At 46.8% G+C, this 23,674-nt stretch overlaps 1 protein-coding gene and 1 pseudogene across 2 annotated transcripts in view; both read left to right on the forward strand.

Annotated features, from left to right (window-relative positions):
- Window positions 1-751: 751 nt before the first annotated feature.
- Window positions 752-23,674, forward strand: part of Nup214 (nucleoporin 214) — an 82,112-nt gene continuing 59,189 nt past the window's right edge. The window contains exons 1-13 of one of the 2 annotated variants that reach the window (XM_087651315.1): window positions 752-926; window positions 2,734-2,929; window positions 3,945-4,096; window positions 6,025-6,223; window positions 6,805-6,875; window positions 9,051-9,114; window positions 9,522-9,625; window positions 15,095-15,201; window positions 16,172-16,238; window positions 17,264-17,390; window positions 18,045-18,206; window positions 21,472-21,931; window positions 22,954-23,129. In XM_087651315.1, coding sequence (XP_087507441.1) covers window positions 882-926; window positions 2,734-2,929; window positions 3,945-4,096; window positions 6,025-6,223; window positions 6,805-6,875; window positions 9,051-9,114; window positions 9,522-9,625; window positions 15,095-15,201; window positions 16,172-16,238; window positions 17,264-17,390; window positions 18,045-18,206; window positions 21,472-21,931; window positions 22,954-23,129 — 1,930 coding nt within the window. In that variant the 5' untranslated portion in view covers window positions 752-881. 2 annotated transcript variants of the gene reach the window in all.
- On the forward strand, window positions 12,353-13,523 carry LOC147995416 (protein BANP pseudogene; annotated as a pseudogene).

Below are 23,674 nucleotides of genomic sequence, written 5' to 3' on the forward strand. Positions count from 1 at the left end.
GGCTGAAAAATTTTGGATAATTTGACTGCTTTGTGTGGAATTCTCTTGTATTCTTTTCCAGACAGGTCTCTGGGTCCCATGTAACTCAGGGTATTTAGAGATTGCTATAGACTAGGAAGACCATGAGTTACTGATTCTCTGTCCTCTAAACCCCAAGAGCTGAAATGATAGCCCGGTGAATCATCGCAGCGGGCTTTCGGTTAAAGTTGCTAAACCCCTACGTGACTAGAAACCTTGCAGGTTAAACGAGACACTGCAAAGCTAAACACAGATTGTATTGCGATATTAAGTGGGTATGGTTTATGGTCTGAAACGATTGCCTTGAAAACAGTAAACAAAACCGATCTTTTGTCCCTTTTCCTCTCCGTTTTCAAAAGGGTTCTGCACAGGCACACAGTGCAGTCCACCGGCTTACTGAACCTTTCTGGCCCCTCTTTCCTGGAAACAGTTTCAAAGTTCCTAACTTCTCTAAGTCGGAAGCTTCTAAGAGCACTACAGATAAATGCTACCGGGAAGTCTCGAGAGTATTTGGATGGCAAAGCATGCGTCTCCCTAGGAAAGAGCCAGCGCCTATGGGCGATGATGAAGGAAAGGCGGGCGCGGGTGAGCGCCTCGTGGTCACACCCCCTGCCCGGAACTGGCCAATGGGACCTTGTGGATTGGCAAGCGCGCGACTTCCGAGGAGCACTCTGCTGCCTCGGAGCACATTACAAACCGGCCTTGGTGACGTCACCACGCGCGCCGGAAGCGCGCATCTTTCGCGCGCCCCTGGCGCTGAAGGAAGGAAGTTGAGGCCTGAGCGGCCTGGGCTGTGTTTGAAAGGCCGCGGACGCTAGCGGCAGCGGCAGCAGCAGCTACTTGGACATCCTGAAGGCGGCCCGATGGGAGACGAGATGGATGCCATGATCCCTGAGCGGGAGATGAAGGTTAGAGACTGGCTGGGGCCTCCCCTCCTGCGGTAGTCTTGGAGTTGCCTTGAAGCTCCGCCTCTGCCGGCTGCTCCGACAGTTTGCAGAGTTCAGATTGCTCGCCTCATAGAGCGTCCGCAGCTCTGTGCGTGTTGCGGGAGTGAGTTCTCTCCGAGTGCGGGTCACCTGCCCTTGGGTGGGTTTGTCCACGCCTCTTTCACGCTACTTTCACGTGCTGGTCGCCTTACGGGTAACAACGATTCTTGTTTATTGAGTGAGGGGTACTGTAGCCATCGTCGCTGCAGCCCTTACAACCAGCTTATAAAGAGGAGCAAATTGAAGTTCTGAAAGTAAATTATCCAAAGTCACGTTGCAAAAGCTTTAAATCCCTTTCTTACGTTTTAAGCATGGTCTCTTGTAGCTCAAGGTGACTTCTTGAACTCTTGTTGTCTCTGCCTCCACCTCCTAAGTGTTGGGATTATTGGTGTATATTACCAGAGTTGGTTTAGACGCTCAATTCTTAGCTCTCTCTACGTGATCCAGACTACTTAAGGTGGAACCAAGAAACACCATCTGCCTTCAAAACCCCTAGTTAGTAGGAACAGAAAGTCAAGTTTGGCATTAGAAATCAGCTTGAATTCATGAGACTAAAGTCATGAAGGCAAGTGAACCTACGTGATCCCCCCATGCCCTAATTTCTAGATACTGTGTAAATAGTTGACTTTAATCTGGCAGAATGGGAAGGCAGAGAACCATAGGCAGCTGGAAATGAGTGTATTGCAGGAAGGTGTTGGACATTTGTGTGACCAGTGAGGCACTAAAATGCACATATGGGAGACTGCGCCATATCAAGCTAAGAAACAGTAGCTCTCTGTTGAGTCAGCACCTGTGCTGAGCCCTCTAATGTGCATGGCTCATGTTCCTTAGATATGTTGGGGTAGAGACCTTAGAACCACAGGCTGAATACAGTATTTGAATTACTGCCAGAACCAGAAAGAAAAGGTTTGGGGTTTTGGTTTGTCTGTTTTGTTTTTGTTTTTGTTTTTTCCCTTTGTGTTGCGTCATCACACTGGCCCTCCACATAAAGGCCACCCAAGTCCCAGTAGTACAGTCATGACCATTAGGAAGATAATAACAAAAAGGATAGATGATTTTTTCCTTTATGAAGGATAGTGTGGTCTCGTGGGGAAAGTTGTGTAAACTTTTGCTCACTGTATTCAACTGCGATTAAGAGTACTGGGGCTGGAGAGATGTCTCAGGGGTTGAGAGCACTGGGTGCTCTTCCAGAGGTCCTGAGTTCAATTCCCAGCACCCACATGACAGCACACAATTGTCTGCATCTCTAATTCCAGGGATCTGACATCCTCACACAGACACGTGCAGGCAGGACACCTATGCTCATAAAATAGTAGTAAATACATTATTAAGAGTATTTCAGGGGCTGGGGATTTAGCTCAGTGGTAGAGCGCTTGCCTAGGAAGCACAAGGCCCTGGGTTCGGTCCCCAGCTCTGAAAAAAAAGAAAAAAAAAAAAAAGAACCAAAAAAAAAAAAGAGTATTTCAGTCTGTCTTTCAAGAAATATGCATTAAACATGGACTACAAGAAAACTAATATGTGCAGGTGTGCTAGACACCTTTGGGAAGCATCCAATAAGCTCCGTAGAAATACATTTCCTCTTGTAGCTGTCAAGTTCTTTTCACTTAAAACCCTAACCTAAGCCTCAAAGTAATAAGTGTATTTTTGTCATACTGAAATTGTGTTTATGGAATATAATAATAGACATGCTGTAATTTATTCCTTGTTCTTGTTTCCTATTCTAACTCAGGACTTTCAGTTTAGAGCTCTGAAGAAAGTGAGAATCTTTGACTCTCCTGAGGAGTTGCCCAAGGAGCGCTCGAGTGTGCTCACCGTATCCAATAAGTATGGCATGCTCTTTGCTGGTGGCACCAATGGCTTGAATGTCTTTCCTACTAAAAGCCTTCTTATCCAAAACAAACCTGGAGATGATCCCAATAAAATTGGTAAGCGCCTTCTTTGATTTACATTGTGAAGCAGAGCCAGGGCTGCAATGGCTTACTAATCAATGTATTTCCTTCCCAAGACATAGTTACTCATGTCAAAATTATAATTTCTTTTGCCCTTGCAGGGGGCTTTCAGATAGAGTGCCAAACGCCTTTCTGAGTTTTCTCTTTGCTCTCTGTGCGGTTGTTTCTGTGAGCCATTCCTCTAAGGTGAGAGGAGAGAAGACCTTACTGCCGTGCCATGCTTTTCTCTTGTTCAGTAGAAAGTGGGCTGGGAAGATGTCCAGAAGGCCTGATAGTAACATCACCCTGCAGATGGGAATGTGTGTTTGCAGCATTGTAGCAAAAGTCCTTCCAGCAAAGGCAATGGCAAGACTCTTGGGATATTTAAGGCAGTATCACCTGCTTATCGGGGAGCTAAGCTTAGTTCTTATAACTAGATATCCAAGGCACTGTTACACTGTGTCCATTGTGCATTGGGAGGAAGCTATACTAATACATGCAGAGAGGCTGAGAATCAGGGCCACCAGACAAGGACTCTGCAGCCTTGCTCCTTCTGACAGCCCTGAGTAGGGACTGAATCAGCAGGGTTTATAAGCAGAAAAATAGCACCTGGGACAAGTTACAGTTAAAATTTTCACCAATCAGAACTCTGGGATTAGGGACTCTTCCAGGTGTTTCATTATTGTCAACTGACATTGAATGTTTTGGCTCAACCAATAAGATTCATCTGCTCTTTCTATTGTTAGGAACAGCATTATGTTTCGGGAGGGAGTTGGTGAGCTTCTAGAAAGTTCCCAGTTCCCCCAGGGCCTGGAAACTTGTACTTTGTTTCACCCTATAGGTAAAATGGAGTCTGAATTTAAAATGGCAGTTCTTAAGACAAGTTCTTTTATCTATACCCAACAGGTATATGTTTACATAGATGAAAATGTGTTTCAGGTTGACTTGATTAAAGGATTATGACTGTGCCTATTACACTCTGTTTTCTGCTTTGTGTTTTTTGCTTTCATAGTTGACACAATCCAAGGCTTGAATGTCCCTATGAAATTCCCAGTTCATCACCTGGCACTGAGCTGTGATAGCCTTACACTCTCTGCGTGCATGATGTCCAGTGAATATGGCTCCATTGTAGCCTTTTTTGATGTTCGCACATTTTCAAATCAGGTAGGCTACTGTAAACTGTATTTTCAACATGGAAGCAGGAATTCCCTCATGGGCATTGCAACTTGGAAGGTGTATAAATCGATGACATGGCTGCTCCATGCTGTGGTGAGGGGGAATGTCGTTATTGTAGATATAAGACAGCAAACTCTCAGAGGAATTTGGCAGCGTCCAGAGCAGAGAGAGAGTGCAGTAGACTGATGATGGCCATCAGAGTGGATGTGGCCAGGATCTGTGGAAGAGGAGACCAGCAGGAACTGGAGAACAGAGACAACACAGTGAGGCGAGGTGGGGAGCCTGGCAAGAGTAGCAGGCTGCAGTGAGAATGAGTAGCTGGGGAGGGACCCTGGGGAGCTGGAGGGGATAGAGTAAGGAAGGAGCATGGACTCTGATGGGTACTTGTGATACAGAAGGAGCCTGGAGGCCAGCATGAGCGTTGAGATGCTAATAGACTATGTCCCTTCAGATGAAGGGACATGACTCCTTTTGGGAGATGGGAACTAGTTTACAAGTTCCCAAGGGAGGCTGTCTTTTATCTAACCACCAGCAGTCCTTCTCTAGTCCAGGTTGAGCTCATTCTGGATAGAGGAGACAGTCTTTTGGAGTTTGGAATTGGAGTTTCCTTTGGGATCAAAAAGCTGTATTTCAGGTTAATGTGTGAAACCTTTCTGGATTAAAATAGAGGTTACGGGGTTGGGGATTTAGCTCAGTGGTAGAGCGCTTGCCTAGCAAGCGCAAGGCCCTGGGTTCGGTCCCCAGCTCCGAAAAAAACAAAAAAACAAAAAAAAAATAGAGGTTACAAAAATACTCCTTGAATATAGACTCATAAGTTTTTGAGATAGAACTATTTATTTTAGTAAATTAAAATTTTTCCTGTACAAAGTTAACATGCCTCATTTACACACAAGGCTATCAAGTGATGAGGCTTCTTAGAGATTTGCTTTGTGAGAAGCCATGGAGCTAATGGTGAGAGGGTTGAGGGTCTGCCCATGTGATGTAGGATCTCCTGATGTTGGATTCTTTGGTCCAGGCAGGTTGTTCAGTAGCAGTGTAGAACGATGGTCTTCTTGGGATTAGGTATTTTATGATGTGTTTTTTTCCCATGTTTTCCATAGTAGAGAAAGTTGTCTTCATTTTACAGATGGAAAGGCAGATTTCAAAGAGATCTACATGGACAAGCATGCTGGCACACACTGATGGCCTCTAGGTTGAAGCAGGAAAGCAGTGAGCTTGAGGCTAGGCCAGGCCATGTAAACCAGAACCTGCTTCAAAAAACAAAACAGGGGTTGGAGAGATGGCTCAATGGTTAAGAGCACTGACTGCTCTTCCAGAGGTCCTGAGTTCAGTTCCCAGCAACACATGGTGGCTCACAACCATCTGTAATAGGACTTGATGCCCTCTTCTGGTGTGTCTGAAGACAGCTACAGTGTACTCACATACATTAAATAAATAATATATATTAAAAAAACAGAACAAATAAAACATCTCACCAAAGACCAAGACAGAAATCAAAAAGCCTAGCTAAGGTTATTAAGAAGCAGATCCGGGGCTGGGGATTTAGCTCAGTGGTAGAGCGCTTACCTAGGAAGCGCAAGGCCCTGGGTTTGGTCCCCAGCTCCGAAGAAAAAGAACCAAAAAAAAAAAAAAAAAAAAGAAGCAGATCCAAGAATTTAGTGTTCTACCTGCTATTTATTGACTCTTGCATTTGCATATCCCTGCCAGCAGTCCCTCTGTGCTGGAGTACTTGGTGGCCATTTCTAAGTTTCATTGATTGTTTGTAACAAATAGATCGCTATACAGAGTTGGTTATGAAGAAATAAAGAGCTGGATTTAAGAAAGAATGCGTACTCCATCATTCCCTCTGAATCCTAAATGCCTTTGTGTTTATTAATTTATTAATTTATTTAGCATCTGGGCTCTTATTTTAACAGGCTAAACCACTGAAACGCCCATTTACCTATCACAAGCTTTCAAACGGTGCCAGCGGGATGGTGAATGATATGAAGTGGAACCCCACTGTCCCTTCCATGGCAGCAGTTTGTCTGGCTGATGGCAGCATTTCTGTCTTGCAAGTTACGGATGTGGTGAAAGTGTGCGCCACACTTCCTCCTTCATCGGGAGTCACGTGTGGTGAGTAATAAGAAGCTCTCCAGCCATAAAGTACAGGCTATTAAAAATTAACTTCTGCATGTAAAGTGGAAGGCTTTGAATTTTGTGTGGACTGCTGGGGGTGGAGAGTGGGTAGAAATTGAGAATATTCTTTATTTCTATAGTCAGTGGTCTTGAAGCCCCACAGCATGCGTGAGTTCATTTGATGTGTCTGGGCTATCGAGATAAAGAAGTATTTTGGCACAGCTCATTTAAGACTGAGAATAATTGTTTCTGAGTCTAAAAGAGCGGCCATCTGAAAGTCATTTGTACCTCCATAAAGCACTAGAAGTAATGAATAGAAACAACACAGTGATTCCTTGATCTTTTAAAGACACCCACTCTCCTTGTCTTACAAAAGTCTGCTGGAGAAGCATTCTTAGCTCTCAGTTAGCGGCCTGCTGGGAAGTCCTGATTTGCTTGTATTGTTAAAGTGGTTGTACTTTCTCCACTGTGCCTGGGGATCTCTCATGGCCTTTCCTGGTGGTGATCGTATAGCCGTCTAGACCTTAGGGCTTGGTTTCTTTTCTTGGGTGTTTTAATTGGCAGCATTTCCTCCCCAGTATGCTGGAGCCCCAAAGGAAAGCAGCTGGCCGTGGGAAAGCAGAATGGAACTGTGGTCCAGTATCTTCCTGTGAGTGACTGCTCTGCACGGGAACTTCCCATTTAACCACTGTTGAGGGTGGTTGGGGACATCTCGGTGGCTTCCTTTCTTTTGTGGTATTAATGAGCAGTTTAGGAATATTTGTGTTAGAGTGCTTGCCTGGCATGTGTGAGGCCTTGTGTCCAATCCTTAGCACTACAAAATAAATAAAAAGTAATTTATCTTCATTATACTGACTCTGTAAATGGAGAAGATTGACTCTCTGATCTATCCCTCATTATGTCCTTCCAGTGATGCCACAGTTGTGAGTGGCTCCATCTCCTCCCTTTCATGGATCTCATCCAGTTCACCCATTGGACGCGCATTGTTTCTGTTTTCCTTTAAAGTGAAATGTGGCCTACGCTAGGTACTATTCCTTCACTTCACAATCTCCCGCCATTCAGAAACCGGTGTCTCAGTAGAAAAATGTCCACTCCCTCCCTCTCCTTCCTTCTCCTTTGTGTCTTTTTCAGATGCGATCTCAAGTATGTGGTCCAGTTCATCTTCAAACTTAGTCCTCCTTCCTCTGCCTCCTAAGCTCTAGGCCACTCCAGCCTGCTGTGGATTGTTTGCATTTTGTTTTTACAAGACAGGGTTTCTCTGTGTAGCCCTGACTGTCCTGGAGCTCGCTCTGTCGACCAGGTTGGCCTTGAACTCAGAGCTCCACCTACCTCTGCCTTCCGAGTGCTGGGATTAAAGGTCTTACAACTGCTCAGCCTTGCCAAGGGGGGGGGGGTTCTTAACATCAAGACATGTTAAAATAATAAAAAGAAGGAGGTATTTCTACTCATAGCTGTGCTTTGATACATGGCTTTGTTGGAAATCTTCCATGTGTGGGAAGAAGTCTGTTTAGCAACCTGCATAGGGAAAGAAAGGAGTTAATGAAGTCGATGGGCAGTTTTTATCTTTCAGCTCTCTTTTTTTTTTGGAGCTGGGGATCAAACCCAGGGCCTTGTGCTTGCTAGGCAAGCGCTCTACCACTGAGCTAAATCCCCAACCCCATCTTTCAGCTCTCTTAAAGGTTTAGTTTTTCCAGTTGTCGGCAACAAACAAAACATACGCCTGCTGTTGTACTCTCTCCTCCCCTTATGAGCCCGTTTTATTTTGTTTTGTTTTTTCGAGACAGGTCTCATTGTGTAGACCAGGTAGGCTTGAACTCAGAGGTCTGCCTGCCTCTGGGTCTTTGGGATTAAAGGTGTGCACCACCATGCCCAAAGGGAACACACACACACACACACACACACACACACACACACACACACACACACACTCTCTCTCTCTCTCTCTCTCTCTCTCTCTCTCTCTCTCTCTCTCATTTTATGGTCCTCAGTGTTTTGTGATCATTTATGTATGTACCTTCGGAAGTTGGAAGACAGCATCAGATCTTCTGGAACTTAGTTAGGAATGGTTGGGAGCCACCATGTGGGTTTGGGGAATTGAACTCAGGTCCTTTGTAAGAGCAGCAAGAACTCTTAACTACTGAGCCTCTTTAGCAGCTGTGAGTATGGGCAACCACGTTTGCTTGTTGTTGTCAAACATTGTTATGTGAAGTTGAGTGCATACTCTTTTGGGAGGTATTAGCCTCTAAAACAATAATGCAGTTTATTAACTTATATTGTTTTGCTTTTTCCTTATTTGCTTGCTTGCTTGCTCATTTGTTTGTTTTAAGACAAGGTCTCTAATCCTGTCTGTCCTGGAACTTGCTATGTAGACTAAGCTGACCTCCAACTTACAGAGCTCTGCCTGCCTCTGTCTCCAGGGTTGGGCTAGAATTAAAGATATGGGTCACCACGTCTGGCCCTGCCTTTTTACTTTTAATAACTTAGTAGACTGAGGTCATCTTTCCAGCTCTGTGCAGGGAGCGACTCTCTCTAGTGGCTCCATAGTAACCTACTATGTAGAAAGGCCCATATGCTCTTGCTGATGGCCACATGCATCGGCACCAGTAGCTGGGGCACTGTGAGTGCGACTGCATCGAGCCATCTCATCAGCTGCGTCTGACGCTGTTGGTGTGAGCATTTCCCTGGGTATGCTGCTCAGAAATGATGGTGTTACCCTCTCTGTTGGGGGGCTAGTGGGGGAGGCGGGAGGATAGAACACCAGCTTCTAGGGGATTTGATTGCATTTGACTGAGTCACTGACTGAAGCATTATAAATCTCTTTCAGACATTGCAGGAAAAAAAGGTCATTCCATGTCCTCCGTTTTATGAGGCAGACCACCCTGTCAGAGGTAACAACTGCTTTGCTCATTCTCTGGCCTCTACTGCAGCCATTCTAGCCATGTGAGATCCTCTGTCCCTACTCAGGAGAGTGTGGGAGCCACACTTAATGTCGTGAGTTATTTAGCTTGAAATGGATCTTCCAGTTTTACAAGAATTCCTTATCGTTTCCCTAACACTAATCCTTCAGAAAACCCACTGCTTTAAGAAATCGGGCCAACTGAAACCCTGTGTCTGTGAATTACTGTTATTCAGAGGATAGACCTTTGGAAAAGCCACAGTACTTCATTTGTTTCTTTTGTCTTTTTCTTTTCCCCAGTTAACTCTTTTAGCACATGGTGGCTATCCCATGCTACTCTTTGCTGCATCTTTCTTGTTGAGATTGGTTACTTAGGAATTAGGGGTGTGTGTCTTTCAGTTCTGGATGTGCTGTGGATTGGTACATACGTCTTCACGATAGTCTATGCTGGTGCGGATGGCGCACTGGAGACCTGTCCAGATGTGGTGATGGCTCTGCTTCCGGTAAGCTTGTGAAAGAGCAGCTCTGTTTCCTGAGACTCACAGCAGTCTTGTAGGAATGCTAACTTAAAACTAAATTCCTGGGGTTGGGGATTTAGCTCAGTGGTAAAGCGCTTGGTAGGCCCTGGGTTCGGTCCCCAACTCTGAAAAAAAAGAAAAGGAAAAAAAAAAAACAAAACCAAATTCCTTTCCTTAATACCTGTTATGGTAGACTCAGGTGTAAGGTTTCAATGTCACACCATAGTCCTGGGACCAAAATTCTGGTGTGCATTTATAAAGTATTTATTTGGGGGCTTGATTACAGTTTTACAGGATCAGTCCATGAGCATCGTAGCAGACAGGCCTGGCACTGGAGCAGTAGCTGAGAACTTTACATCCTGAGTGGAGCAACAGACAGCAAAAGAGACACTCACCCAGTGTGGGATTTTGAAATCTTAAAACCCCACTACCCAGTGATACACCTCCAGCAAAGCCGTACTTCTTAATCCTTCCCAAACAGTTCCATTAAATGGGGGACCAAGCGTTCAAGCATATGAACCTGTGGGGATCCCTCTCATTCAAACCCCCACAGGCACGATTTGATTATGAAGTAAAAAAAAAAAGTGGATACTTTTACTTATGCTGTAATTTAGAAGAGCCAGGAAATTTTCTTTATTCTTTTTTTCGGAGCTGGGGACCGAACCCACGACCTTGCGCTTGCTAGGCAAGTGCTCGACCGCTGAGCTAAATCCCCAACCCTGGAAATATTTTGATTTTTAAAAATTATTTATTTTGGGTTGGGGATTTAGCTCATTGGTAGAGCACTTGCCTAGCAAGCTCAAGGCCCTGGGTTCGGTCCTCAGCTCCGGGAAAAAAAAAAAAGCAAAAATTATTTATTTTATGTGAATGAGTGTTTGCCTGAATGTATGTATGTATGTGTATTTCCTGTGTGCCTGGTGCCCACAGAGGTCAGAAGTTGGCATGAGATCCCCTGAAACTGTTGTGTGATTGTGAGCCACCATGTGCTAGGAACTTAACCCAAGTCCTTGGTAAAGGCAGTCAGTGCTCTAAACTGCTGAGCCGTCTCCAGCCCCTACCTTTTAATGTTCATTTACTTATCAAATAGTTAAGCAATGCAGGTAGTATGTGGAGCACTGTCGTACAGCTGAGCATACAGAGGTGACCAGGTTGAAGTCCTGGCTTTTAAGGATCCCACGTGCTGACAAGTCAGAGAGTGATGGGGCTATGGGGGTGAAGAGAAGAGAGTAGACAGGGCAGGCGATGACTAGGGCAGCCGTGGCAGACAGGGTCAGTGAAGGCTTTCCTGAAGGCAGAGAGCTAAGTGGAGTGCACAAGTGAAGAGCGATGACGTGAGCTCCAAAGTGTTGCCAAGCTCAGGGGCATTGGAAGCAGAGGATTGGAGTCAGGCTGCTTTGTTTTGCCTGAGACAGGGTCCTACCCTAGGCATGCTGTAGTCTGGTTAGCCTCAAATGCACACTGTCTTTATGTCTCAGCTCCTGAGAGCCAGAATTATAAGTTGAGTTGCTGGGCCAGCTTCAAATGCATACAATTATTTAGAGATGCTTATTATAGAAGGAGACAGCTACTAAGGCCTTTTTTTTTTTCCGGTAGAGGGTGGAGGGGGAGGATTTCAAGACAGGGTTTATCTGTGTAGCCCTGGCTGTCCTGGAACTTACTCTGTAGAACACGCTGTCCTCAAATTCATAGAGATCTACCTGCCTCTTCCTCCCAAGTGCTGGCATGTTTCACCGTCTCCCAGCAAGCAAGCAAGCAAGAATGTTTAGTTCTGCCATTCAGAAACAACTTGTTATTTTAGTATATAAATTTCCAACTCTCTGCTTCCATTTTCTTGTCTTGGAGACAGGCTTACTGTACATATAGTCCAATTGGTCCTCAAACTCTTAATTCTTTCTGCCTCTGCCTCTTAAGTGCTGAGACAGGAAATATCAAAACAGAAGGAGGGAGAGCTGCTGCTTCTGTCAAGAGGACAGACGCCAGGGCTGGAGAGATGGCTCAGCGGTTAAGAGCACTGAATGCTCTTCCAGAGGTCCTGAGTTCAAATCCCAGCAACCACATGGTGGCTCATTACAACCATCTGTAATGACATCTGATGCCCTTTTCTGGTGTGTCTGAAGACAGCTACAGTGTACTTAATAAATAAATAAATCTTTAAAGAAAAAAAAAGGACAGACGCCATTATGGCATCTCTCCAACAAACATGAGAATTCTGCAGCCCACCCAGTTATTGAAACCCCTTACTCCGTGACCTCTGCCCTCTTGCTTGTCAGTGTGCCCCTTTCTTGTGCTCTGTATGATGTCAGAGCAGGACCTGGCACACGTGCTTCAGATTGCGGTGTAAGACCTGAGTCCTGACCATTCAGTTGTTTTGGAGAATGATGTGACAGATGAAGGTGAGCCTGCTTTGAAGCAACGAGGGTTCAATTGCCAGGATCCCTCTATAAAATCTTCCCTGTACTCTGTCAACCAGATGAGATGTTTGTGGTTGGATAGAATTGAGGCCAAGCTGCAAGCTCTCGAGGCTTGAGGCTACTTGGAAATCTCTGGAAGAGAAGCTAGACCTGCTCACCAACAGACAGCACAGTCCCATCCAGGTCTCCACTTGGTGCCTGCAACAGACCTGCAACAGAGTGCTGTGTGCTCTTCCTGGATGTCAGAAGAATAATTATAGTGAAGGTGCCAGGTCAGGATGACAGCCACGATGAAGATGGGGAGAGCGGGTCGCAGAGTCACTCTGCGTCTAACTGAGGCCTCAGAAGCTAACATTGGAAGCAATAGCACACTCGGCACCCTGAACTCTGAAGACCATGCCAGTGGCACCTGGCTGGACAGTGAGAATGATCCTGAGATGTAGGCCTACCACCATCATCCCCTCTGACATGCTGCACAACAGCACGAACTCTCACAGCCGAGAAGATGGCGCTGACACTGCTGGACACCTGTTCCACCATGAGGTACAGGCCGTGGCTAACTTGTCAGGCCAGGGCAAGCCTGGGAAGAAGCAGCTGGAGCCCTTCACTATCTATGGCATCCAGTGTGGCCACTTCTGTAAATTTGGAGTCATGGAATCCAACTTGTATCAGATCAATCAGAACATTGACTACAAGTACCTTACAGCCTGGTGGTGGAGTTATTGAGGCCAGAGGCTAGTGGTTAAGAGCTTCTCTTGGAGGACACCATCCTCATCCGCATAGTGCCTCAGAGACCATCATGGGCACCCCTCCACCCACAGTGAGCTACCACAGTCATAGCCGCACGCCCACACTACATGTTGGCCAATGCACAGTAAGTGCAGATCCACCAGATTAGAGAGGAGGGACAGGTGCAAGTAGCCCCCAGGGCCACTTCCACAGTGCCTAGGTGCCTGAAGGGAGCAGGTGCAGACCACACACGGCAGTGAGGGCAAACTGCAGATTCATCGCATTAGTCAGAGTGGATAGTCCTGGGGCCTGTGCTAGAATCCCATTCCTGTCAGTGGCATCTCAGTGGCACAGGCTAATCGCTCTCAGCTTTGGACTCTGGGAGAAGACAAGCTTGATCTGCCTGGCCTGAGAGACATGAGATGATCCAGGAACTACAGGGTGCTCAGCTCATAGCCATGGCCTCTTCAGACCCTGCTGCTACAGGAATAGACAGGCTGCCGCTGCAGGGCAGTGACAGTCAGGTTTAGTACATCCAGCTGGCACGTATGGCGCCTGTGAACAGCCCCAGAGCTGTAGTGCAAATGGCCATTGGAGCACATTCTCAACCCGAAATGCAGATTGAACATGGAACCATCCAGATCTAGTAGGAGTGCCTCGCCACAGCTGTTCCGTGACTCTGCCCTGTCCCCTGTTCTCTTGCTTCAGCAAGCACCTGTGGGTTCTTCGGGGCATCTGGAAGCTCCTCCTCCTGGGGAAAGGTCCTGGTCACCCCTGCTAGAAGGTGCGTCAGGATCTGGGTCTCACTGCTGCTCTTCAGAGGAGAGGCTTACTGTGGAGCCGTTGAGTACGTTCAGAAAAACAAGAGCTATGGCGTTTTGTTTAAACTGCTTTTAAAATTTGTGGAGGTACTTATATAACAAAAAAAGAAAATGGAGAGGAAAAAAAACCCACCCAAAACCAACTAACGAAGCAAACAAGAAAACCAGAGCTGAAACAGCTGTGGCGTAGCAGAAGCCTTGGCTGTGTGCTCCCTTCGGGGTCGTGGCGTAGGTGTGGAGGCAGCTGACTGCGCTGCAGTGCTCTGAACCTGCTGCTCGGGGGGTGCCCCTCAACGTGACTGTAATCCCAATAAAATAAGGGGAATTGTGACAAAACAGAACAAAAACAAGGAGCCTTCTCTAGTTCTGGCTTCTCTAGAAACCTCCAACGTCTGTCGACTGCTCGTTCTGTACAAGAGAGATGTGGCTCTCTCTGCCTGTGCTGTTCATCTCTCAGCTTCCTCCTTTTGGAAGAGAGATCCTTTGTGTCTGTTGGGTGGGATTATGTGTAATTTTTAGTATATATATGAAGAAATGAAATCTCTAGGTCTCTTTTTGTTTTGTTTTTGATGCTGAAGATTTAATCTGCCACAGACACACAAGCAAGGACACTGTCACTGAATTATGTGTTTAGTTCTTGGTCTTCTGAGGCAGGGTCTTGCCCTGGGATGGTTCAGTTTGGCCGTGAACTGATAATTTGTTTGCCTCTGCCTCCCGGCTGCTGGGCTCTATGCCCATCCCACTTGCCCAGTTGGCGTGCTCTTCCCTCTTTGACGAGCTCCACGGAGAGCAAGCCTCTCCGGAAGGCTGGCCCAGTGTCCCGCTTCACCACTACTGGGGCTCTCAGCACAGGCTCAGTGTGCCGCCATCCACATCTACTCCAAGCCAAGTGTGTAAGGAAGAGTCACAGCGGGTTTTGTTTTGTTTTTTTGTTTTTTTTATGTAGTGCAGGATGGCCTTAAATTTCCAAAAATCCTGCTTCAGCCTCCCAGGTGCTAGGATTATAAGGATGAGCCAACGTATCAGGCTGTTGTAACCCACCGGGTGTCTGCTGAGGTTCACTTTAAAATTACATTGTTGAGATATCTTCTCTCATAATCTCAGTCAGTCTTTTTTCCCCCGGGAGTAATATCCACACAAGTACTGGCTGCTTCCTGCTGCTGCTTCCTGTGCGGTGCCAGGAATGGTCAGGGAAGGAAGGATTCTTCACAGCTCTCAGATGGGCTCTGAGGAAGCTTGTGGATGTGTTGTAAAGGTGAGAAACAATGACAGAAGGTTGAGTGAGTCACCCCTGTGTGTCCCGTAGCAGGACATGGCAGAATATAGTTGCTATTCAGTTGGCTGGGGCTGGCTTTCTGTTCCCGGTGCACATTCAGAGCTCATCCCTATGTTTGTGCACAGACTTCTGCATCCAGTTTCTGGTTAAGCTTGAGTGATTGTGAGCTGTGTAGTCCAAGGAAGTTGCACATATGATTTCCCCCTCCCGTTTATAGAAAAAAGAAGAAAAGCACCCAGAAATATTTGTGAACTTCATGGAGCCCTGCTACAGCAGCTGCACAGAGAGACAACATCATTACTACCTCAGCTACATCGAGGAGTGGTGAGCAGAGCATTCTTGCTGCCGTTGTCAGGCCACACACCTCAGTCTCTGACTCGAGTAGGGAATTGTTCAGCAAGAGAGGGAAGTACAGGCTGGGAAGCCCTCAGCGTGCCGAGTTAATGGGTAGTAATGTCCTATGGCTAGGGTGGCGACTTCCCAGCCCTCACTTGTTTATAATCAATATGTACTAGTCTTGCAAAGTCTAATACATGGGTCTCAATATTAGTCTGTGCTCACCGTGTAGTTGAGGCTGGCCTTGAACTCATAGAAGTCCACCTGCTTCTTCTGCCTCCAGGGATGGGGCTGCAACCATACCCAGTACCACAAAGTCCAATTTTCTCAACCACAGTGACTTCTTGAAAATACTGATTTTGTTTGCTTGCTTGCTTGTTTAGAAAAAGTCATTTATAGCTCAGAATACCCTTAAATTCACAGCAATCCTGCCTCAGCCTTCTGAGGGCTGGGATTACAGGCATCAGCTGCAACACCTGACTTAAAAAGCCTGATATTTCAGAACTCATTTACAGTTTCTCCGAGAGCAGCTCACCTTTGAAAGTCTGTGGAAGCCTCTTCTTTTTGAGCTGGATTTCCCTGTTGTGGGCCATGGTTCTTGTTGCAAGCCCCAACCTGGTTCTGTGTATCTCCCTTGTCTTTGCATGGATAGGAGTGGGCAGATTTTCTAAGTCTTTTTCAAACTAAAAAGCTCAGCACCACCTCTAGCACCTTCTTTTTTTTTTTTTTTTTTTTTTTTTTTTTTTTTTTTTTTTTTTTTTTGTTCTTTTTTTTCGAAGCTGGGGACCGAACCCAGGGCCTTGCGCTTCCTAGGCAAGCGCTCTACCACTGAGCTAAATCCCCAACCCCCTCTAGCACCTTCTATTCTCTCTCCAGCCCGGTATCAACACTGCAGACCCAGTCAGATTTGAGCCATTGGTGAGCTTGAATGTAATGGCCTTTTGGTTTTGTTCTTAAGGGATTTAGTGCTGGCAGCATCTGCAGCGTCAACAGAAGTTAGCATCCTTGCTCGACAAAGTGATCAGGTAAATTTCTCCTTTCTTCTTTGATGATGTTGAATGTTGCTTTTCTGAGAGAGGTAACTGGTTGAGACCAATGAGGGCACATGCCTTTCAGTGAGCGTTTAGTGCAAAGACTAAATGACAGCAGTCACCTTCTCCCTTCCCTCCTCCTACCATGTGGACGTTTTTACATGGAGTTGGGACTGAGCCCAGAGCTTTGTGCACGTATGGCAAGCACACTACCAACCTTGAGCTACACTCCCAACCTTGGTTTCTTTTCTCGTTACACTTGTCCCATAGACATAAAGCCTTTCTGGCTGTTGTCTCTGTCTTTCTGTCTGTCTGCATGCTGGCCTGCAATGGTTATCAAATCCTATGGATTCATTTGTAGCTTTGTTTAAGATTTATTGTCAGCTTAGTTCACACCTGTGACTGCATAGTCCGTACCTGCACAGCCGTGTATATTAGTGTGCGCTCCTCCGGGCCTGAACAGCCTGTTTTCTAGCTTCATTACTTGTCTTCTGTTCCCTTCTGACTCATGCTTCCCAGTTGGTCAAGACAGAAGGCTAGGAAGAATGAGTGTTAAGAATCATTTGTTGGATGGAATGGAGCCCAGCACAAAAAAGGAGCAGGAAGGGGGTAACTTGATATATGTAGAAGCTTCTTACAGAGTGTAAGCAGCAGGACTGGCAAGCGTGAGACATGAGGAAGAAAGGACCTAAGGCTGCCTTCTGTCTCTACAAGTAGTGACACAGGCATCTGCAGTGTGTGGCCGTCAGACCTCCTGGTCATTGTCCTCAGGACGTGCCAGGTTATGGGAGGCACCTACAAGGCAGGGGGTGGGTACATGAGGTTCAGGTGAAGTCGACTCACTCAACCACGCACAGGCTGGGGCACTTCTGGCTTTCAGATGTTGTTGCAGGTGTCAGAGCCTCCCATCAGCACAGGAGGCTGAAGCACACATGTGTTCTTTGGTGATTGATTGAATGGTGCTGAGAAGAAGCAGTGCAAGATGCTAAGCCTCACATTTCTGTCATGTCTCCCCCCAGACTAATTGGGAATCTTGGGTACTGGAAGACTCTAGTCGAGCTGAACTGCCTGTGACAGACAAGAGCGATGACTCCTTGCCCGTGGGTGTTGCCATAGATTACACCAATGAAGTAGAAGTTGCCATCAGTGAGTACCACCTAGTGTGTGCTGTAGAAATGGCTCCGCTGCGATGGTTGACACTTAGAAGCCATTAGCACATTTCTACCCGCAGGGTGGTGGGAGGTGCGTTGTGACAGTGCAGAGCCACCCAGAGATAAAGACGGCCATTCACTGATGACACCGGGAGTGCCACTGTCAGCTGGAGTGCACCCAGCACGGTTAAGGGAAAGATGAGGGGCTGGTACACGGGGCCTGGGTTTGTTCTGAGTATGCCTTTCCCCTGTGGAGGTCAGCAGTGTAACCACAGTGGCAGATGGCATGAGGCAGCTGAAGACCATCTACCTGCTTGAGCTTCACTCTGCAGAGCTGTCCTGCTCAGGCACCAGTGAGCTTGTCCCTTCCTCGCTTTGAGGCACATTTGATGAGCTTATAGTCTTTTTCTCTCACATACTTATGATTCGACTGGGAATGAGTATAAAGTAGTTAACTCGCTGTCCCAGGGGCCCAGCAGGATGTGGTGACCTAATAGTGACAGGAGCTCTTGATGCAGCCGCTGCGTGGTCACATCTGAGTGAGCTGCTGTTGAGAGAAGTACGTCAGTCATGCAGGGCAGCCTGCCCTCCAGACCCGGGCCTGGAAACTGATGTGGCTCTTTTATCAACTCTGTTCTCTTTTTCACAGATGAAGAAAAGACTCTTCCTCCTGCTCCGGTTCTCCTGTTACTTTCAACAGATGGTGTACTTTGTCCATTTTATATGATCAATCAAAATCCCGGGGTTAGGTCCCTAATCAAGACCTTAGAGCTGATCTCAGCAGAGGGAGAGCGCCAGCCTAAGTCCTCAGGTATGCGCCTTTGCTTTCTTGGCAGCCCATGAGCATCTCCAGAGGTGAAGATGACTAACGGTGCGTGGAGGCCCTACACACAGTCAGTTTACTGCAGGGAGGTCTTGGCTGACCCTGCCTTGCCCTGGACCATGTGTGCACATCTTCACCTGCCTTCGTCCCCGGGCTTATTCTCCAGCCCTGAACTTCACTTGACAGAGAAAGGGAAGGTCAGCCATGCCGAGCCAAGCTCTGTTGTCTGACCTGTTTTAAAGAACTGTTAATCGGGGTTGGGGATTTAGCTCAGTGGTAGAGCGCTTGCTAGGTTCGGTCCCCAGCTCCGAAAAAAAAGAAAAAAGAAAAAAAAAAAGCTGTTTAATCACGGGGGTTAGTCAAGCAGGTGATTTTGCGTGGACAGTTTAAAATGTAACTGAAAAGTGTTTATTGACAGCAAGGAAGTAGAAAGATACGTCATAAAGGATCACTGTGTATTGTCCCTATAAACAGAGCCCACAGACAGAAACACCGGAAAGGGCTGTCAAACTCTAGTGGCACTTTCTGGCTAAGAGGAATACAGAGACTTTAGTGTCTCATTTCTAATTCATTGTCTTTTGATTTCTTTTCCCCTCCTCTTGTAGAATATTGCCCAGGTAATATCTGTATTGCAGAAAAATTAGAAAATCCAAGAACAGGTTTCGTAGACCATCAAGAAATAACAGTATTTTGGGATGGAATCTCTGTGCACATACAGAGATGCTAGTCTGTATTGTCTGTTTTTTTTTTCCCCAGTATTATTGTGTCATTTGTGAGAAGAAAATATCAAACTTGTTAGAAGGGCTCTCCCACCCCCACTCCGGCCCATATATTAGAATTTTGCTTTTTCTCTTCTTCACTTCTGTGAAATGTAACTGATACTTTTCTTCTTCTGTGGCTAAATGCCCACAGTGTAATTGGTTCCACCATTAGGGTGGAATATAGTTCGTTATACTTGGTGATATTTTCATTGCTGTTCTGTAAGGCAGAGTGACTCATGTGCTGGCATCCATGGCCAGTGCTATACCGAATCTCGGTTATTGGGGTGGAGGTAGTGTACACGTCATATTGTTATGTTTTCCCCTCATGCTTTTCATGAGCACCTACACCCAGCCTGTAGTGAGCAGGGCCGCCCATAAGGCCAACAAGCTGTGGGTGGTTTCTGAGCACTGTTCTGCGTGACGGACTGTGACCCCACCATTGAGTACCTGAGCACAGCCATGTGTGGCAGGTGTTAGCTTTTCTAGAGATCGCTCTCCTTCCTTCTCATCTAGTGCAGAGGTGACAGCTGCTCCCTGGTTAGTGAGGAAGGAGTAGTGAAGTCTGTTCTGGAGTCTGTCCAGAATGACTAAGCTGAGTCAGCTTTAGAAGAAGACATTGGTGGGTCTGTCTGTTCCCACATAGCAGCTCCAGGGCTGTGGTGATGATTGGCCAGTAGTCCCAGGGTGAGCGTCTCCAGATACTCAGTTCCAATCACCCTGGGAGGAGTAGCTACAGCTTCTCTGGGTTGTGACCTGATTTTTGTTCTGGTCTAATTCTAGTGGGCATGGTGGTGGTTTATGTCTGCATGCTTCTTGGAACTGTCTCTTGCTGGTTCTGTAGCCATGGTGTAGAAGAGGTACTGAGGAACCTAGAGAGTAGCATTAGAGATTCTTCTGGAAGTGTCAGGATGTCAGAAGGTGGTGGTCTCCCTTTCTGTCCTCTCCATGCTCTCAAAGACAAGATCTCCATGTCTTACGAAGACCCGCTGCCATCTTAGCCCGATAGCCAGGGCCAGCTGATGTAGAGCAGAAGCTTAAAGTATGTGTTTATGGAGTTGAGTTGATTTACCTCATAGAAGGTTGGAAAAGTAGAACACATTCTAACCCTACCTGTCTGGGGGAGCTGTTTTCCAATGTTTCTGCATGAACACCTTTATACTCACAGTCAAAGTGTGGATATCGTTGGAGTGTTGACTTTTTTTTGTTTGTTTGTAATGGGATCTTACTTTGTACTGCTCGCTGGCCTGGAACTCATGGACATCAGTCTGTCTGCCTTCTGAGTGGTAGGAGCCAAGTTGTGTACTATTGCCGAGCCTGACATGTTGATTTTGAATTTAAGCTGTAAACATTTTTTTCAAAGTTCATAGCTAATTTTCATGGTTTAGAATAATTGACTTTTCTTTTCTTATCTCTCTCTCTCTCTCTCTCTCTCTCTCTCTCTTTCTCTCTTTCTTTTTCATTCTTTCAAGACAGAGTCTCTCTGTGTAGCTCTTGCTGTTCCGGAACTCACTTTGTAGACCAGGCTGGTCTCCAACTCCGAGATCTGCCTGCTTCTGCCTCCCAAGTGCTGGGATTAAAGACATCTGCCACCACTGCCTGGCATTTGTTTCTTTCTTTCTCTTTCTCTCTCTCTCTCTCTCTCTCTCTCTCTCTCTCTCTCTCTCTCTCTCTCTCTCTCTTGAGGCAGAGTCTCAGTGTAACTTTGGCTTGACCTGTTAAGGTGAAAGTCAACCTGAACGAGAAGTAAGTCACCTTAATTGGCCTTAATTCAAGAGACTTGCTGGCCTCTGCTAGGAGTGTTGGGATATAAGGCATATGCTGTCATGCTTGACTAAGTTTCCTGTCTTTGATTAAAGAGATTGGTTTCCCTGTGAAGTAGGCTTTTGGCTTAGACTTGTCAGCCTTTACTTCTGAGAATGACTGACTGCTTCAGTCAGAGCCTGGTCCCTCTGCCTCAGTTATTTTATCAACATCTAAGTATTTTTAGGAGGGGTTTGTCTGACATCATCTTTTTTGTCACTTCTAACTCAGTGAAGTGGTTGGACTCTCAGAGTCGACTCTCCTCTTACCCCAGAGAGCTGACTGTAAGGCCTTTTATTTATAGGACCCTATATTTAATTCATTTGGAATTGCTTTCAAGTAGTGTTTTGAGGTGGGCCCCTGAACTAGGGCTATTTCCTGATTAATGAAGTAATGCAGAATGAGGTCGAGGCCTCACTGCTCAGAGTTTGCAATATATAGACTCATTGTGCTTTCTATCCACAAAATCCCGTTAGCCTGGTGCCTTTCTCTCTTTCCTCATATGTCTGTCTTGAGAGTTTCACGTATGTTATCTTATGAAACCCTGCCTACTCTGTCCCACTCTGTTTCCTCAACAGGCACTATTTCCAGCCTCACTGCCCTCAGCCCTCCCTCCTTTACTTTCTATCCTGTGGAGCCCCAGGGATACAGTTTAAGCGTGTCCTTTTGTTTCTCCTTGGTTCTTGTTACAGGAAGTTTTCCTAGTACACCACCTTCCCCTCAAGCTCCACAGAACCTTGACGCTCCAGCAACAGCCTCTTCGCCTCTTCCACCGGTGTCTGCTGCTCCCACCGCCACCTTCCCTTTGCCGTCTGCTGGAGGAGGCCCTTCTGTGTTCTCCTTTGGCCCTTCACCCTTCAAGTCCTCCTCCATCCCCGGGGAGCCCCCGCCATACCCCACTGGCTCTGACAGTTCCAGAGCAGCACCAGCCTCTGGCACCCCCACCTTCTCTTTTGCGCCTCCTTCCAAAGGCACCTTGGCCCCGACCCCTGCAGTGGCTCCTGTGCCCACATCTGCTGCTCCCTTCACTTTCGGATCATCAGGTTTTAAGCCCCCCTTGGAAAGCACACCTATGTCCAGTGCCCCAAACACAGGGATGAAGCCTTCATTCCCACCCTCAACTTCTTCGGTGAAAGTCAACCTGAACGAGAAGTAAGTCACCTTGAAAGACTGACTCCTCGGTAGACTGGGCCTCATAGTGCATGGTGGTCACTGAGCTAGCGTCACTCAAGTACAGTGCACAAAGTAGTTATGTCCCTTTCTTAGACTATAAAGATAGCAGTCTTCCTTATTTTACAAAGGGCAACAGCCCAGAGCATTCATCCAGGGAAGGAAATGGGTCTTTTGTAGCTTTTTCCTCCTCAGCTACTCTTGACACTCAGCTGGTTCTGTGCAGCCACCAAGGTGACTTGAATAGTTAGGGATACTTGAGGTGACGCTCCTGCTTGATGGTCCCCAAAGGTTTCTTGTTACGTTTCTTTACAATTCAAACCTTTTAGCGTGGTATCTGGTTTCCTCCACATTAGTTCCAGTCACCCTGCTCATCCCTTATTTATTTACCTCTTGATCTTTTTTTCTGTTCTCCCCACCACACTGAGCATCTAGAGGGAATGTTCCCCTGTATCGTGCAGCCTTTTCCAGTTGGAGCAAGTGTCAAAACCATGTTTTGGGGCCTCATTGCCAGGATGTCGTCCTATAGGCACACTGTCATTGCTCAGATTACATCCACACGTGGCTACTTCACACTAGCCACTTTTGGTATTCCATTTTGTTGGGCTGTCCATTTTTCACCGGAGCTTGTCTGCAGACCTTGCTTTGGTGGAGGTGACTTGACAGTCTTTCTAGACCATGATATCCCAGAGACAGCGACTCCCTGCCCTGAAACGATAATTCTCAGAACAAGGGCTCATGCTTTGTTGCGCCACCCCCTTAAAACAAAACACACACGCAAACCCATGTGACAGGGTAGAAAGTAGATCCTCCTACACTAAGTGCTTTGGCTGTGCTGTAGGTGGTGAGTAGATGTGACTGTGCCCTCCCATGAGTAAGCAGCATGAGTGCTGCTCTGAAAGTAGAGGAGACGGCCAGTCAGATTTTCTTGGCTCTCACTGCTCAGGCCCAGTGGGAAGGAACCCTCCAGCAGAGTGTTGTGACAGCCGCATTTCCGCTTCTAGGTTCACCGCTGTGGCCTCCTCTGCACCCGTTCATAGCTCCACAAGCACACCCTCCGTGTTGCCGTTCTCTTCCTCCCCTAAGCCACCAGCTTCTGGACCACTCAGCCATCCCACGCCTCTCCCAGCATCACCCAGCTCCATGCCTTTGAAACCTTCAGTCTCTCCCTCTCCGTCAGGTAATCTCTAAAGCCAACAGCTTCTGTCCTCAGCACACACGAACACCCTTTCAGATGATGGGTTCAGCAGGTTAAGAGTCCTTGCTAATGTACTGAGGCAAGGGTTTTTTGTTTGGTTTTTGTTTTTTGAGACAGGCTTTCTCAGTGTAGCCCTATCTGTCCTAGAACTCACTCTGTAGGCCAGGCTGTCCTGGAGCTCAGAGATCTGCCTGCCTTTGCCTTCTAGTGGATAAATGGTGGGGTCCACCACCATCACTACCTGGCTAAGTTTTTTATTTTGTGGGATGGGGAGTGTGTTTGTGTGCTTGACTGTTTTAATGTGCTGTGATTGTGGTGCTCTGACTTGGAGATTCACAGTGGTTTCAGTTCTGCTAGCCTTTATTTGGGGCTCATGGAAATTCAAAGAAAGTGTCTTGTGCCTAGGCGCTGGCCCTCACACACAGCCAGTTACTGAGCTGCCCTTAAGCATGGAGGATAGGAGCCGTCCTTGGGACCCTTGTGCTTACTGCTCCAGAGGCTCTGGATTACATTTTCCCATCAGCCAC

Source organism: Rattus norvegicus, chromosome 3, assembly GCF_021556685.1.
Source record: "Rattus norvegicus strain SHRSP/BbbUtx chromosome 3, alternate assembly SHRSP_T2T, whole genome shotgun sequence".
Taxonomy (NCBI): domain Eukaryota; kingdom Metazoa; phylum Chordata; class Mammalia; order Rodentia; family Muridae; genus Rattus; species Rattus norvegicus.